This window comes from Hesperophylax consimilis, chromosome 13 (genome assembly GCF_061612785.1).
Source record: "Hesperophylax consimilis isolate HC1 chromosome 13, BYU_Hcon_1.0, whole genome shotgun sequence".
Classification (NCBI taxonomy): Eukaryota; Metazoa; Arthropoda; class Insecta; order Trichoptera; family Limnephilidae; genus Hesperophylax; species Hesperophylax consimilis.
The window spans coordinates 17,306,812-17,325,320 of NC_142848.1; the positions used below are offsets into that span (position 1 = coordinate 17,306,812).

General features: G+C 38.3%; 1 protein-coding gene across 2 annotated transcripts in view; it reads right to left on the reverse strand.

Moving 5' to 3' along the window:
• Window positions 1–4,245: 4,245 nt before the first annotated feature.
• Window positions 4,246–18,509, reverse strand: part of nompA (no mechanoreceptor potential A) — a 49,230-nt gene continuing 34,966 nt past the window's right edge. Inside the window, exons 8-22 of one of the 2 annotated variants that reach the window (XM_089638549.1) lie at window positions 18,170–18,469; window positions 17,168–17,269; window positions 14,822–15,826; window positions 14,572–14,692; window positions 13,572–13,912; window positions 11,859–12,183; window positions 10,817–10,980; window positions 10,486–10,664; window positions 10,006–10,145; window positions 7,355–7,591; window positions 6,593–6,743; window positions 6,254–6,463; window positions 5,936–6,099; window positions 5,200–5,343; window positions 4,246–4,685 (exon numbers count right to left, since the gene is read on the reverse strand). In XM_089638549.1, coding sequence (XP_089494675.1) covers window positions 4,490–4,685; window positions 5,200–5,343; window positions 5,936–6,099; window positions 6,254–6,463; window positions 6,593–6,743; window positions 7,355–7,591; window positions 10,006–10,145; window positions 10,486–10,664; window positions 10,817–10,980; window positions 11,859–12,183; window positions 13,572–13,912; window positions 14,572–14,692; window positions 14,822–15,826; window positions 17,168–17,269; window positions 18,170–18,469 — 3,779 coding nt within the window. In that variant the 3' untranslated portion in view covers window positions 4,246–4,489. The remainder of the gene's footprint in view (window positions 4,686–5,199; window positions 5,344–5,935; window positions 6,100–6,253; window positions 6,464–6,592; window positions 6,744–7,354; window positions 7,592–10,005; window positions 10,146–10,485; window positions 10,665–10,816; window positions 10,981–11,858; window positions 12,184–13,571; window positions 13,913–14,571; window positions 14,693–14,821; window positions 15,827–17,167; window positions 17,270–18,169; window positions 18,470–18,509) is intronic. The other variant, XM_089638550.1, reaches the window with a different exon arrangement.

Genomic DNA, 18,509 nt, shown 5'->3' on the forward strand with positions numbered 1-18,509 from the left:
CCTTGCATTGTCCTTGATAGTCTACGTGGACTACTTCCCCTCCTCCTGGGATGGCTACACACTTGCTCAGTTTGCTGTCGAAGTAGTGACCGCAGGGACAGTTAAAGGCTTTTGCTTGGAGGGTTCCGTTGACCTTGATGCATCTTTCGAAGCTCCTGAAGTTTCTGCCGGGTCTCGTGTGGAACTCCCGAGAACAAGGGGATGAGATGGTCTCCGGACCGTATCTGCAGCATTGTCTCTTTTGTCTGAATGATGGGGAAGGATTCTGGAGCAAAAAAAAAAAATTATTCCGTGGATGGTTTCAGTGGACGGTTCAACACTTTGTTTTAATACATGGTCCATCCAACCATCACGCTTGAAGATGTAGAATGGAATCAGTCCGATCCCGGATATGAGATTGCAGAAGAACACTTTTTAATAGAAAACTTAGATTGCCGAAGTACATTTTTGGGGTATATTTGACGCGCGTTGCTAGAGATGTTCCTGTGTTATGGCAGATGAAATTGAACAAATAATATTGGCCGGCAGACCAATACAGGAGAGACTCCACACAGGAAGCCCTGGGGTAAATAATTTCTCTCAGGCCTATGTCATCTTTGGGGATGCTGTGCGAAGGGTCTTTTTAAAGGGACGAAGGAGGGAAGTTGTTGGAAGGAAGGTAAATATAAATAAAGGGAAAAAGGAACAGTAGGACGTAGATGGAGTTGGGGACAAAGATTAAGGACAATCAATGTAACATGATAATTAAAAAAGGACCATGTAAAAATGTGAAAATTAAATGGGCGCTTACAGTATTTTCGATTGCTTCAATATTTTCACACGAGGCTGTCACTCCAAAAAAAATGACCACAAAACACATCAGCTTTGGTCTCATGGTGTCGACTGACTATCAGCGCTATTTCAAACTAGACCTCCACCATTTCACCATCACCAGTTAACTGATTAGGTATATCAAACAAAATAATGGCAAAAACCACATTTACATGCCATTTTGTCTCGGAACATTTCACGTATTTTCGATTATAACTTGTAATCTATCTTAGGACGTGCTTTTCTGCGATGATTTGGCAACTATTATGTCAATACATGCTATAATGCGTAACCGATAGCATAGGGAATGCGGAAATGTGTGTGTGCGTGCGTCGTGTTTTTTAAATAATATTTTATGTTTGTAATTTAGTAATTTACGGTGGATTTTTTTTCGTAATCTTGCGCATAATATTTACTGTAATGCTGCGTGCTTCCAATTTTTTCATAAACTTTTAAGAAAGGTTTTGTATGCGTGGTTGGCTGCGTAGGTGTCTTCCGCCCTCGGCTTTTCCTCCTCTATGTTTAATTGAAAGGTTCTTGCTGTTCGATGGGAGTTTACCAAACTGAAGAAATTGAATTTATTCCTAGCTCTGTTTTTGGGTGTAGACTATCTATGGACCAAGGATCAGATCAATTGAGAGATCGAAATGATTGGGAATTTCGGTGCTTGTATGTTTTGCACTTGTTATGAATAAAAAAAAATCACACCCACTCTGAGAAAAATTATTTCCCTCAGGGCATATGTTACCTTTTAGGATGCTGTCTGGAGATTCTTTTTAAGGAAAGGAAGGAGAGGAAGTTCTGGGAAGGTAAAAGGTATGTGGGTTGGGTAGGAAAACAGGGATCAGTGTGTCCAGGAGTGACGGACATATGAATATATCTCCCCAGTACACTGCAGTGTGGCGCAAGGCGATGGGCCGATAGACCATTTGGAGAGGTCAAAGGGTATCCTCAAACCAGTCTCTCTCGATCTGGCACACCACGCAGTTGGTGGGCAGGCGCATTCTGATCAAACCTGATCACCAAAAGTATTGAACCACCAACCTATGGCAGAGGTGTTGGTTATCCAATAAATTGTTTCTCGTTTCGGCGGCACCCAAATCCGCTTCCCGAGAGGTACAGAAGCAACGAAAAAATGAATACATATTTTTTTTAAGAAAGACAAAACATTCCCGGGTTACGAATAACCTGACAATATTTGATGATCTCCTTGTGTTGTGATAGATGACTTAGCCAGCCGAGGAATTGAACACACTATGCCTGGTTGGGACCCAAACGCGATCCCTATTCGGCCAATGACCGGTCATAATTTTTTCACTGTTTCCCACCAAGTAGTCGATAGTGGTCCTGCCACTGAGAGCTCTTTCGCGATGAGAAACTGAAAAAAGGAACGACGAAGCTACAAGCTGTCCGCTTATCTCATAAATCAGGTCATACATTGTCATGGAGTGACTAATTTATTACAATTTTTTTTATAATAAAAAAAGTAATAATATAATATTTTATTTATTTATATAAGTATTGATTAGTACAATATTGGTATATAAAAATATATTAGCCAGGGAATTACTAAATGTTCCTATCAAAAAGATATTATAAGTAATAATAAAAAATTACATACTATTATTATCGAAATTATTGCAATGGTATCCGAACAAATTAAACAAATAATATTATGATATAAAGACATTCAAAAGGATAATAAAGCAAATAAAATCAATTACAATATGTTTGTTTAGAAACGCCTTTAGCGCCACATAATTGTTTTAAATTTTTACATAAAATTACTAATATAAAATGATTTTTAATATTATAAAAATCATGCTTATGAAAACTTAAAATATAAATTCACAATAACCTAACTAATATTTAAAATATTTAAATTTTAGACAAACATTGAGAAAATATACAAAATAACAGATTGCCACACACTTTTGACCAGTTTTCTTGGGCGAGGAAATGAAAAGAAAACATTTATAATATACCTATGTATATCACAAAAGATGAAAGTATATAATCAATAAAATATTTCTAAAAATTACCCGTTACCATAACCCCGTATTAAAATATATTATCATCCTTGCAGAAAATTGTGTTCATAACATTATTTTGGGGTTTAAAGGAAAAATTGTTATTCATGTTTTTTGTTTTCAAATTGGAGTTAGGCATTTTTAGGTTTGTTGGTTTATTTGAATCCATCAAAAATAAGACCTTCGCATGTCACTTATCGTTTTGTTTGAATGATCTGTTACAGATGTTGTGAATTATTATTTGTTTAAAAAAATTCTTAAAAGCACAAGAAATTTCTTTTTTTTGTTTGTGTTTTGACCCCGGCTAATGAAAAATCCACTTCATTTTCTGAAAGGATGATAAAAATGCTTGTTTTTATATTCCAAGCGAAACAAAAGAGCGTTTTGCTTAAGACGGCAACAAAAAATAGCAGCAAACATAAAAGATAAGTGAATGCGAGGCGCAGAGATCAAGGTGCAGAAAAAATCACAAATATCTTTACGAGCCCTTTTATACTTAGGTACTTAAAAATAACATAAGTGTTAAATAATTTTAAAATATACTTATATATTATATAGGTATGCTAGAACTAAAATGTTAATAATATTCTTCTGTCAATGAAACTTACTTGCCTTTTTGATTTTCCTGCATATTTTTTAATGTACTGGTTATCACAAAAAAGAGATGTGAAAAGACGTCTTTCAAGTAAAATTTTCCATTATGAATTGGTTTTAAGACATCCAACTTACTTGACTATATAGCCAACCCAGTGATTGCCAAAGTGGCGATAACCCCGCCTGGGGGCGATACAGACATCAAGTAGGCAGTGGGGACTTCAGGGGCAACAGTAGAAGGCTCAGAGCAAATTTATTTTATTAAATTTAGTCTGCTAAAATTTTCATTAATGGACCGAAACTCATTTCAACAAACATTAAACGTTTTCCAGATCAATAAACAAACGTAATAATCATTCCTATGGACTGTTCAAATAAGATCTTTCTATATTTTTCTTGATTACAGCGGATTTATTTTCAAGACCACAACCCTAGAGAAATATATTTCCGACAAGATGGTATTGCTATTTTTTAAAACTTTCCTGTGAAAGAGCTCTTACAAGTATGAAAAGATTGTCGATGTTATGACTACTTGAAAAAATCATGTTAAGTTCACTGAATTAATTTATTGTTATTAAGTTTAATTTGTAGAACTCCATTTTATTTTTTTTATTTTTTATATATACAATAATATTATTATTGGGTTTATAAAAACAGTTTATTTTTAAACAAGTTCTGCTGTGTCATCAATCAGTAAATGAAATTAAAATACCTACCTAGAAATAATATAAATTTATCGTCTGTAAGTGGGCTACCCACAGTTTGATAATGCCTTCAGAAGGCGAAACAGCTGTCACGCGTAATAATAATTTCACTGAATTAATATTGAAAATGATATTTTATCCTAACCTAACTAAACTCTTTTAATCCTAGCTAACATTTAACTACTAAGACAAACTATTGTAACCCATCGTCCAACTCTGACCTAACCTAAATAAGCTGTAATATTTATAGCTAATATTAAAACCACAAAGACAACTGAAATCCATCAGAAAGAATCGACACTTAGCCCCCATGGCAACCCGGTCTATTGTCTATTGTTCGTGGCTACCACATCAGGCGTCGACCCCCTGGCGGTGATGGCGGTGTCCCAGACCCTGCTGTTGTTGTTGTTGTTGCTGTTGCTTGAGGTCCAGAGAGCGTAGAGAGCGGGACCTCTCGAAAAGGGAAGGGTCCGTGTATATGGGCTCACTGGGGTCTTCAAAAGGGCTGCGGGTTGGGATACCGAAGTCACAAACACGCGCGAGATTTCTGAAAGCATAAGTATAACTATAAAATATATATTTTTCTAATCATATCTATTCTATCCATTAACCTCTTCTTCATTAATCCTTAACTTGTATTTAAGGAGTATCTAAAAAATATCGAGAAACCTACCGATGGCCGTATCTTACGTCTTTCGATCCAACTCATCAACTTCTCTTTCATTTATGAAACTTTCGAACTTATTGTTACTGGAGAAGTTACTGTTACTGGCACAGTGGAAGACAAAGAAAACAGGGTAAGATCAGCGCAGGGATAAGGTGGAGGAGGCTGGTTCATCGGGGGCAATTGAAGAGGAAATCATGATCTTCAGCAATGAAACAACGTCTCAAGAAGAATATAATTAATAAATGTATACTAAGAATTGGTCTATTTTCTAGGTGCGAGGATTGATAATGATCCATGTTTCCTTTATTTGGAGGTAAGGGATTCTTACGTTTACGATTCTGCCGGCGAATCCGCTTCCAGTTCCCTCATTTTTGTCTATAAATATTGAACTTACCCAGTCGCGAAAGGCTTATGGAGTCCAGCTCCGAACAGAGATGCTCTTGAATTCGTGGGGCGAGATGAAGGAGGTCGGCTGACGGACGAAGGTGGGCGTTCTCTATCCACGGTTTGATTCTTACGCATCACCCCCCAGTATCTCCTGTTACCATAAAAAATAAATTAATATATTAAAGAACCGGTTCGAAACCTTGTGGGACACCGGAAAAGTTTTTTTTTAATAATGGTAACTCTGTGACTGAGAAAATTGCGTAGATTAATTAATTTTTTGTATTTCTTTGGCATTCACTATGTAACAATTTCTAGACATTTTTTGTTTTTTTAATGAGTTTTATTATTCACAATGTACATTTGTTACTTATAAATTTTATTAATTAGCGACCGGTTTCGACAAGTTCGTGTCATTAACTAGCTATTTTAAAACTAAATTTTTAAGTGCAGATATATGGGGTTTTATTTAGTTTGATTCTTTGGTGGGAGGAGATTTGAGGGAGGGGGAGGGGGTTGAGAAGGAAACGAAAAAAAAAAAAATAATAATAATAAAAAAAAATACACGAACGTGTCGAAACCGGTCGCTAATTAATAAAATTTATAAGTAACAAATGTACATTGTGAATAATAAAACTCATTAAAAAAAAACAAAAAATTGATTAATTAAATTAAAAAAAGAAATTATCAATTATCAGAACGATGTAAAGAAAAACTAGTAGTATTTAATGGAATCGGTTTCAGACCTGTACGCAAACATGACGATGAGAATGACAGTGAAGAGCAGGCAGACCAGCAGCACCACGGCCGTAAGCAGTGAGTGGTACTCCCCGGGACTCAGACACACGGAGGGGGGCGCGGGGCCCACGTGGCGCAGCCCCTGGAACATCTCGTCACGGGACTCGAACACCTATACCACAATGATCGTAGGAATGTTATTAGTTTTTGTAAATATTTCATCCTACGTTGGTACAGTTTTCATTCAAATAATCTCATTTTGACAAGAGGTTCATTTACATGAAAATTTCTGCTTTACATTTAAAATAAACGTTTTGGTTATTTACCTCAATCATCTCCCTGACATGCTCCGGCAATTCGGGTGGTCCTTCAGTGCCCGTTTCAGAATCGTCTTCTCCATAATCTGTGCCATTGGTATTGATAGCCAATGACGTTCCATTTATCAGTTCAGTCTCTATGACTGTTCCATTCAGGTCTCTCCTTCTTCTTCTACCAAACGATGGCTCAGATCTTCCTGAGCCATGTGTACAGATCGCCTGAAATGCATCAAATTAACATTAATTAGATTAGGCAATTTTACTATTATTCATCTTTTTAATAAATTGTTTTAAATAGAAATGTTGTCATATCAGTTCCAATGCTGTATTATTAGATTCTTCACTTACTGGATGACAGCCTTCTCGACAAGTTCTGACGGTTGCTTCAAAAACTAAGAAGTTAGATTCTGGTATTTTGAAAGCATTGAATCGAGCCTCCAAGCTGTCCCCGCTTCGGCCTTTGTCCAATTCTGGGAAGACGTAACTGTCCACAGGACATCTGAAAACATCATTAGTTGCATTATTTTACTGTAACAAATAGAGCGTATACTGTTTTGCACCGCAAGTCAAATTCGTTGACTTCGTGGAAATTGTGAAGAAGGAGAAAGCAAAATTGAAAAGTCAAACGCGTAAACTAAGGAGACTATTACCAGACGGGTGAGGCACTAATGAACACTTCAGTACTAAACTTATTGGACCCATTACGTAAACTATATTTCTTCTTATTTAATTAAAAACATGGATTTATCGTACAACTTTCAAAATGTTAAATGGTTCCTTCGCACTACTGCTTGGCACTTGGCACTCGTCTAGATCACATGCTTCGCGGTGTAGGAACGGAGCAGATAATGAAAGATGTACAAGCCTTTACCCTTGTCTATCAATATTAGATAGTCAATAAGTTGCACTGATCTTCTTTGATTTGGATATCTTGCGATAATGTTCGTGCAAAGATATCAGATATAGTTGTATCCATCCTGAGACTTGCCTGAAGGGAAGTGGCTTCTCGGCTGCGATGGTGCTAGTCGGTCTGTCCTGGTACAGGATCAAGTTCCGGATTAACGATCTGACCGAGTCGATGACGAAAGAACTAATTTACAAAATTCTTACCCGTATCTGTCAATAAGCTGCACAGATCTTCCAGAGTACGGGTCTCTCGCGATGACGTTCGTGGCAAAGATATCCGTTACATAGTTGTATCCGTCCTGAGATTCCAGCCTGAAGGTGAGCGGGTCTCCAACTGCGATGGTAGTGGTGGGTCTGCCCTGGTACAGGATCATGAGACGAACCCTCGAGCTGAGGGAATTCTCGGCTGGCAGGTACTCTATGGGGATGGGACTGCCGGACCTGTCGAAGGAATCGCCCCATTCCCAACTGGGTTAATCACTAGGGTCGAGTTCTATGAGGAACGATGGTACTTCAAATACGGTCGTGATATTAAAAAACAGAATGTTTGATCTTTTAAATCTATGTAAGCATTTGAGCAGAGATGTGCAAAATGGGTACCCAAAACCATTTGAAATGCAAAATGTAAATTCGTCAAAACTTTTCCATTTGAAAATGCAAAATGCAAAATGGTTTTTAGAAAAGCATTTCAAATGCAAAATTCAAAATACCTATTTTCAAAATGCATTGAAAATGCAAAATGGTTTCTCAGGTCAAACAATCAAAATAATTATAGAATTTTTAAACAATTTTGTCATTTAATAATGGACATCAATGTAGAACAAACATATTATATGATGGTAAATCCAAAAACACCACAACTACAGATTATGAAACCACAAAAAAATTGCGCGGGACTAATGTTGCCAACGTAAAAACATAGAAACTGCTATCTAACATTTAATATTACAGCGTCATGGCCCCATGTTCAGTATTTTTTGTAATGGTATCACTCAATTGCCAGGGCTTCTACCAGGGAGCAACTTGACAAATGTAAATTATCTCTCATAGCGAGGTTGAGGACCGACTGATATTTGGGGCTTATGAAAAAAAGATGAGTGGAGATAGTAGGAAGAATGTTGCAAAAAAGCATTTAAAATGGAAAATGCATTGAGAAAAGCATTTAAAATGCAAAATGGAAAATACCCATTTTGCATTTCTATTTGAAATGGATTTATTTGAAATAAAGCACATCTCTGCATTTGAGTAACTTCATAGAATCTTAAACAATTATGGAAAAAGATTAGAAAAAGAAGTTCCGGGGCCGTTTTTACGCTGCTCTTGCAATATTTTTTTATATTTATACCACACTATCGCGAAACCGCCTGGGTTTTTTACTATTTTTTTCCATTAGCTCAGTTGGTCCGCCACGTTGTTGGTAGGCAAATGCATCCGCCACCAACACCTGGATAATCCTCAACGCTTGAACCCGGGAACCCTTGATAAGTCACAATTACTTAAGGTGACCTGTGGCAGAGGTTTTGGTTATACAGTGAATGGTTTCCGGGTGGCGGTACCCACACCCGCCTCCCAAAATGTTTTATTGTTTTATATTTATGTTTTAATTACTGAAATTTCGAAAGTTTAAAGTCACGACAATATTTGAAGTTGATCGTTAGTATTCTCATTAGTTCAACACATGCGGATATCACATTCTATTAGATTGTAAATAATTACATAAACTAAGAATGATTATCAAACTCACAAATGTATATATAGTAAAACAAATTAATATATGATTGCTAACATCTACAGAAAGAGAACATATTTTTACAAAGAAAACAAAACTATTTCAAATGTGTCTAGAATTATTATAATCTCAATTAATTTATTAAAAATTTTGACATGCTCTTATGTACGTACTACCTATTATCAAATGGAATATAAAATGCATGGCATGCAAAAAAAAATCTACAATCGTAGAGAAATTCATGCATTCCACTAATTTTGAAACGTGCTTCACCAAATTTGCCTCATCTGCCTTTTTAAACGTGCAATAGATATTAAAAATTGTAAATTTTGTTCCATTTATCACGATTGAAATTGTTTCGAATTGACTTTTTTCATACCTTCTCTGATTTATTGTAAAATATTGAGTTGAACAAAAAAATTAAAGCTACAGAAGAATAGAAACCATAAAAATGTTGATTGCTTAACGCGTAAATTAATTTGAGGGATGTGCTTTTCTTCATTACATTAATACATGGCATCTCTTTCTAATTACACAGCAATGTTAAATTTTTTTTCATGTGGGAAAGGGAGGTGCAATTCCACGAGTTCCATATAATTCATAGAATATATGAAAGAAAAATAGTAAAAATTATAGTAAACTACATTAATATCTTGTCTTTATACATGACAGCTCGGAATTTTCCTTCTTGAAAGAATTCGAAATGTTCCCTCTTAATTTACCACCAAATATTAAACAGCGGTAATTATCTTCCGTTTCGTATGCAATATTACAGTGTATTCATAACTTTAGCATCTTTTATCTACTACTATCTCAAATGTCAAATTTACCACCAATTTTGAACGGAAGTAATTACAAACCGATTCACTGCTGTGCTTATTCGCATACTGAACATGGTTTTAATCCATATATTATAATATATTGATTATATAGCCCCTATTATTCATCACGAAGCTAGGAATCTTTTAGCACACTCCGCGTCTCCAAACACTTCTACTTCAAAGGTTTGATTTTCAACTAAATAATAGACAGGAGTCTTCAGATTCGCTGGCATGCTAATTCGCATGCTGTACGCTGTTAATAAGTTATCGCCGCATAGCACCAGGCACTGCAGGTTCGCTCTTACCCTGCTCCGATGTAGTTAGAAGTGACCACCGCCTCTCCGGGCCCGCGGAACAGGCAGGTCAGGTTGAAGCGCTTATCCTTGCCGGTCTGCACGTTGTCGCTGAACTGGACCACCACGATGTTGGTCATGGTGTCACCGTACTAGGACCAAATAATCATTTTCATCAACACGCGATTCACATCCCCAGAACGTTCAGTCTCACTTCATATCCCAACTGGGAATGCCATAATCCTACTGGCTCCAGGCGCTTGGTTGGGAGGAGTTGAGCCTCTTGTGTGGTATTCACATAAAAAAGCTACATACTAGTATTTTGGGACTCGAGCCCAAAGTTGCTGCAAAATTTAATTGTCAGATGATACGACACGATCTGTTTTTTTCTGATTTTGTACAAAGGCGGCAGTATCTGCGCCCCTAGGAGTAACTAAGACAGGCGTTATTCTTTTTTTATAAATGCTTCATTTGCAAAAAAATCTAGCTTACCCGCTGCGTTCCGCATTCTGGATAGCCATGAGCTCCACTGATCCTCAAAACATTGGCTGTTCCCCCACTTCCTCTGAAGAAGCAGCGGTCGTAGAATCCGTACGTGTAAATTCGTCCTATGAATCCTTCGGGAGTCCGTAACGTGAACTCCATCCCGTCTTCGTTACACACTTGGCTCACTAAAAAAAATGATAAGGTTCGTTAATGCTGTAATTAAAATTTGTGCAGAGGATAAAATTGAATGTGGAAAACTAAACTCCGTTTACAGTTTCTTGTTGATCTCTTTCGTTCATTACATCGATCTTGGTAAAATACTGGTATTATGGCTTACCATCAAGACATTCCTCGCCACTTGCCGATGTGGACCTCTCATAGAAGTCATAGTTTCCTGTGGTATCAAAGTAAGCTGGATCTGCAACGTCCATGTCTCTCGTGTCTCTGTCACTCAGTTCACAGTTGTCTCTCTCTCCACCTCCATTGGATACCAGTTTATCGCTAAACAAGTACAAATTGATAGGTTTTAGCATGAAATCACACCGGATAGTTGCACAGCGAAAAATACGAGGGGATATTAGTTACCCAATGAATTGATTGATGGTCTATCATTTTTGAAACACAAAAATATGGTCCAAACTGCCAAAATTAGATTTTTGAGAGAAGTTACAATATGAGATCGAGTGAGAAGCTTGACGATCCGAGAGGCGCTTGACATCAAACCCTGCTACTTTATGGGAGCGTTGCAGATCTATATTGGACAATTGGACATGTCGCACCCCTAGTCTTACACGATAAAAAAATTGCATTTTTAGTTAATAATATAGAAATATTTATTTAAAACTTTGTAAAAAACTATCACGTCTCATATTATTTGATGCCTTTTACAGAATTGAAATTTTGAATCTAATTATCTCAGAATACCAAATTTGCATTTTTGAGTTTATAATGCAGAAATATTGAAAACATTCTTAAATACCTACTAAGTCTAATGTTTCTATCGAATCCGCGAGTTACCATCGGTTAGGTGACGTTTTCTTTGAACAACAAATTGAATTTTGAGGTACTGGAACACCCTCCCTACATTCCAGATCTTGCTCCTTCCGACTTTCATCCGTTCGATTTCCGACAGTTTGAGGCTTACAAAAGTGATTGTGCGACCAACCGAAAGCCTTATTCTCGGAGGGAATACACAAACTTGTGGACCGCGGGACCAAGTGGATTGACAATGTTGGAAATATGTACTTGGTCATTTGAACCCCTGGCTTTACATAAATATATATTTTTTAATTTCCCTCATAAAAGTAGATCCTAAATACAGAACAAATTGTTTATTCTGGTCTTGAAATTCTTAAAAGATCAAAACCATAATATCTTACCGGTAGTTAAAAGATCTGCAAATGAAGTCTCTTGCCTCTGCACACTCTCTCTGGCACTGTAATAGAGAATGTACGGTGATGAAGCGCCTGATGTACTGCCTCCGCATGCGCTGGCGGGCCCCCACCTGTCTGTAAGAGTCCGCACTATCACAGCGAGATCCGCCGGGCCTCAGGAGGCCTCCAGGACCTGAAGGTCCCCCTCCGCCGCTGGGTGGGCTATCCGGGCCTATTGGGGAGATTGAACCGTATCCCGAACCCCCGCCTCCCACGCCGCCTACACCGCCTACGTAGCTTGGAGCGCTGGGGTCGTAACCCGGGCCTGCACCTAGAAGACAATCGAAATGATATATGCGAGACCGGGGACAGCTGTACCAAATTGACTTTTACTATTTTCTACGTCTTAGGTATAAGGTTTATGAAAAAAATATTCACGCTCAAAGATAGATAATTTAGTTGTTTACCAAATTCTTGTCATATTATTATTCTAAATATAAGAGCGTAAACAGTTCGGGGAAACTACTAAACTAAACTTCTAAACTACTGGTACAACTGACTCCGACCTCTGGGTCAGTTGTATTAGTAGCGGAACTTGATTAAAACACAGAATTCAGGCAAATTTTCTAAAATTACTATTCAAAATTTCAATTATATTTAACATAATACACGATTTATCTGGTAGCAAGAAAACTTGTTACCCACCATCAGTAATCACAAACTTATTTTTTTTTTAGTAACCCCACTATCTATGTCATCTTTTAGGATACAGCATCCTGGACACACCTGATGGAGGGTTTTTTGTTAGGAAAGGAAGTTATGAGAAGGTAAATGGTATGAGGGTTGGGTAGAAAATTTTGATCAGTGTGCATAGAAGTGACGGACATATGAATATATTCCTCCCAGTGTGGTGCAAGCCGATGGGCCGAGAGACCATTTGGAGGGGACAAAGGCTCTCCTCAAACCAGCCTCTCTCGATCTGGTATGCTACGCAGTTAGTGGGCAGGCGGATCCTGAACACACCTCACACGAAGAACCCGAGCACCACTACTAAATCCCCAAACCTAGCGAACAGAGGTGTTGGTTATCCAATAAATGGCTGCCGAGGCGGCGGTACCCAAACCCGCCTCCCAAATTAAAATTGAATGTAACAAAACGACAAAACAATTATATGTTACTATCATAGCTATTTATGTCTCTTGTGTCTCAATTTGTGTCTCTTATGTCTCCTTCCTGTCTTTGTACTATTCGTCATTTGTGTGAGCTTTTTACATAATTTTATAAATCTATTAACTGGGTTTTATAACTGGATTGTTCTCACCTAAGTGAGATCATCTGTAACTCAGTATAAATAAATATTAACCCTCATTCAAGAAATGGATTTTATATATTGATTATAGCCACAGCAATGTGGTATTTCTTGCATCGAATATACCTATTGTAAATAAATTGCTGAACAGAATTGTGTCCAAATAGAAATTCCGACTAAAACAAACTTTTCAATCCACTAATTGATTCTGGACTGCTTTCCAATATGGGTATCTTCTCTGTAATGAAAATTTCTGCAAATATTTTCCTGACTAAAGAAACAGGACATTTTTTGCTACTCTTTAATTCTTCGGGTTAAATTAATTTTAACAGCTTTTACCACCGTGAGTAATCCAATTATGTAAAGTTTTCAATTTCTAGAAATGACATGTGATCATAACGTTGACATACCTGATGGTCTATATCCAGGTTCTGTCCCGCCATAACTTCCCCTATATCCTCCTGGTCCTGCAGGTCTCCTGCTTCCGCCATAAGCTGGTCTTCCAACTCCTCCATATCCTCCGCCGCTTCCTCCGTACCCTCCGCTGGAACCGCCATACCCTCCGCTGGAACCGCTGTACCCTCCGCTTGAACCACCGTACCCTCCGCTGCTACCGCCGTACACTCCGCTGGTACCACCGTACCCTCCGCCAGTGCCTCCCCCATATCCACCGCCACTGCCTGCGAATCTATCGCCTCCATAGCGATCGCCTCCACCATATCGGTCGCCTCCAGGTCTCTCGCCTCCGTACCTAGAATTAATTTATACATTTATGTTACGGAGTTTGAGTTAAGCGTGTAAACGTAATTAATTATTTATATATACGCTGAGTTGTGTTAACTAGTCGGGGATAAAAAAATAGATAATACCAAAATTGATTCTGGGGTTAAAATAGGAAATCGACAAAAATTATTTTAAAAAGTTGGGTCACAATACCGAGTGGTTAGAGGCATTGTCAAGGTAAGACATAGATCCTGAGTTCTATTCCTAGTCGCGACCGTTACGTTTTTATTTTCTGTGTCGTGTTCTGTTTCATGTTCTATTTGGATGTATTAGTATTATCTTCTTCTTCAATGATTAAATTAATTATGTTTCGTCAACGTTTCACTGTAAGAATCTTTGCCGAAGATAATAATATAATATTCTAAAAACATTCAACACAGCTTTCTACAAAACAATAGAAGAGAAAATAGTCGTTTGCATTTTTGCGGAGTTTGAGATAAGCGTGTAAATATTTTTTTATTGAGATTTTCGAATTTCTATGTTAAAATGATGTGTTCACACCCTATTATCGTAATTTGTAATAAGTTATATGTTACGATGTGAAAAATAGAAAGGAACCATGTCAATAATATTTCTGTTTAACACATTTGGGTATTTCAGACTTCGTTCAGACCGTGCTCAACTCACCCTCCAATTCCAAAGCTGTCTCTATCTCCAAAGCGATCCCTATCTCTGTCATACTGACTGCCTCCTCCGTATCTATCTCCTCCGTAACGATCAGTTCCCCAGTAGCTTCCTCCCGGCGTTCCTAAAACATACACAGTAAAAATTCATTCAGATTTTTCGAACCACATAAAGCAGATCATATTATATTTGTTATTTTAAACACTCATGTACACCGAGCCCGTTAGAAGCAAATAATATAACCGTAACATACCTGGTGGCCTATCGTACGGATATCTTCCAACACCTCCACTTCCAATTTGATGCCTGTCACCATTGGGGTACCTATCGTAACCTGGGTTTCTGTCATTTGGGTATCTCTCCCTGTTCATTGGATATCTCTCTCTGTCGATTGGATATCTTTCTCTATTAATAGGATACCTTTCTCTATCAGCAGGATACCTTTCTCTGTCAATTGGATATCTTTCTCTGTCAATTGGATATCTTTCTCTGTCAATTGGATATCTTTCTCTGTCGATTGGATATCTGTCCCTATTTCCTATCGGATATCTATCGATTGGTTGCCTATCTCCATAGATTGGAATTCTATCCCTGTCACTGGGGGGATATCTTGGTGGATACTTTCCTTTATCGGGCCCAATAGGGTATCTATCAATTTCATTTGCGTATGGGTCTGGATATGGATCAGGTCTGTCAATGGGATAGCGGTCTCCCCCCGGCGGGTATCTATCAAAAGGTACAAGAGGTGGTCTTACAGGGTAACGATCATCAGGGTATCTGTCTCTGTCGCCTCCTGGGTATCTGTCTCTTGGTGGGAATCTACCTCCAGGATATCTGTCTCCATCTATTGGATATCTGTCTCCGATTGGATATCTGTCACCTCCAGGGTATCTGTCATCTCCTCCTGCTGGGTACCTATCTCCACCTCCAGGATATCTATCGCCTCCAGGATATCTATCTCTGTCACCACCTCCGGGGTATCTGTCACCGTCAGGGTACTTATCTCTATCACCTCCTGGATACCTGTCATCATTACCTCCAGGGTACCTATCATTACTTCCTGGGCCTGGCCTGTCTCTGTCCGCTCCTGGATTCCTATCATCTGGATATTTATCGTCTCCGCCAGGATACCTGTCGCCACTTCCCCCAGGGTATTTATCTCTATCGTTATCTCCATTGCCTCCAGGATACCGATCCCTGTCTCTATCTCTGTCTCCTCCTCCTGGATATCTGTCATCGTATCCTCCGCCGCCGTTGCCTTACAAATCATAAAAAAGTGCTATTAGAGTCATTGGATTGTCAAATTTCCAATTTTAGATGTTAAAAGTCACTTAATTAACATCTAGGTGCTAAAAGAAAAGCGGTGATTTAATAAGAATGTGCTATTAGATATTAATTTATAACCGTTTGGTGTTTGTTATATTTTATTTGACGTTGCAGTTTAAACTTACCTTTTACTATTTTTTATAAGTTGAGTGTCACAAAAATGTTGGTGGTTTGGTACCAACAAAACAACGCTAAGAATATGAATTAAAATACTATTTTAATATTTACATGAATGGGGTTAGGTTAAGCTTTGAGTGAAATGGTCGTTGATCGTGTTAAATAAAGTGAAATGGTGGTTAAATAATATTAAGTGTAAACGTTATGCAAGCTAAGATGACAAGATGATGAAGGTCGGTGGCCGAGTTGACATCGCGCTTGGGTCCCACTCGGGCGTAGTGTGGTCAATTCCTCGGCTGGCTAAGTCCTCCATCACACAACACAAGCAACATTTTCAGCTTACTGAGATGGTAGTAGGAGATTTTCAAATATTGTCAGGTTATTCGTAACCCGGGAATGTTTGTCTTTCTTTTAAAAAAAAAAAAAAAATGTCGATAATTGAGTTCAAATCATTGCAAAACGCTCAAATGTATGACAGTTTTTCTTATCTTCATCAAAATGCTTAAAAGTGCGCTTTTAAAAATGTTTGAAAATTCTTGTTATAATTTGAACTCATCATTGACACACATTATTAAAATGTTCTGCTCTGGTGACATATTCAATAATGGCCATGCTGTATTAGTCAACACGGTCAATCATCACCATCCTAGATTAGGTTGCACCGTCATGTTAGAGGTGACATGATCAAAGAAGATTTTGTTAAATGAAGCGAGAAGGTCAATATTGATCAAATTAGAAAAGGTAACATGATCAAACCTGACCATATTAGTTTAGGTTAGTGTTAGGTTAAGTGATTTTTTTCAAACACTATCATGATTGATAATGTGACACGGTCAGTAATAATCATAATCGGTCGACTGCCAAAATTAATAATTATCTCGTTAGATTAGATGACATGGTCATTGATCAATCACGATCATGTTTGAAAAGACGACAAGATTAATATGATATGATTATATTTTGGGACACAACCAATCACCACCATCTTAGATTAGGTTGCACTGTCAATCATGACCATGTCAGATGAGGTAAAATGGTCAACCAAGATCATATTAGATGATGTGACAAGATCAATCATGGCCATGTCAGACACGGTGACATGATACAAGCTACATGTCATGGAGTATGGTGTAAAGTGGGCTAGATCCCCGCCTACCTCCAGGTCTTCCCCAGTCACCGTTGTTTCCGCCCATGTCCGGGCGGCCCCCGCCCCCTGGTCCCCCTGGCTGCTCGCCCTCCCCGCCCATCAGCATATGATCTAGTAAAGGGCACAGCCGGCTATGAGGAAAGTGCTGATACACACTAGCGATGAACACGAGGTGCAGAAATCAGGCTCTAGCGTGTCCAAAATAAGCAATCGCTTTTACGAAAGACCCAGTTTCATGTTGCAAATACTGGAATGAACAAGATATATCAGGACGTACCCGATAAACATTGACCAGCGAATCCAGAGCTTACTTGAAGTAAATGTGGATGTAATGTTTTGTGTCCGGTGACATTTTGACATCAGTGACAACAACAAAAAAATCCGAGAAACCGCCTACCATCAGGTACGTCCTCATGCACCTTGTACGGGTATTTTTTTGGACACACTAACGCTCACCATTCAAACCAAAAACATGATTGTTTAGGATTAGATACATTCTGATTATGACAAAAACTGAATAAGCCAATGAAGGTGACAATAATAATCATTAATGATAACAGCGTTAGTATTGTATTATGTACCCTTCATGGAATGACCAATGGAATGAGAGTATTAGCTGATTGTTGAAAACCAAATGATTAGTCATGGTTTGCCACATGCATAACATGAAAAAATAATGATTTCTGTCAGAATGATTAAAAAGACGTTTACATAATTTTCCATTTACCTTACTTTACTTCTATCTTTCATAAAAAACATACTCTCCATTATTTAAAAAAATATTTTAATTGATTTAAAAATCACGATGTTTTTTGTTGATGATCTATCAGTATAGAAACTCAACTGTGATGATTGTCAGCTTGTGGCAATTTCATCTAACGCTGAAATGGAGAATAGTTCTAAAACTACAATTCAAATGCTAAAAAATCGAAATGGAGCTGACCGCCAAATTGATTGAGTTTAAAACATCCTGAGCGTCTTTAATCGCTCTCCGATAGTGTCAGTACTTACGCATCAAGTTCTCATAATAATCATAGTCGGCATCATAGATGATCCTCATGCCGTCCCTCTGGTTGTATCGACTGAGTCGGCAGGTGCGGAAGCGGTCGCTGTAGACGGCCGAGCGGCACTGGAAGCTGGTTTGCCGCAGACACTCGTCCAGGCACTCGCTCAGGGAGCGCCCGGTGATCTCCGAGTGGAACTCGCCGCCCAGCCGGCTGTTGCGGTAGCGCTGGAAGGCCGTGTCAGGCCGGCGGCCATTGGAGAATAGGTGAGATGTTACGGAGTTGTCAGGGTATTCTGAACCTCGGGCTAGAATAAAATTAAATTGGTTGTAGTCAACACCAGCAGA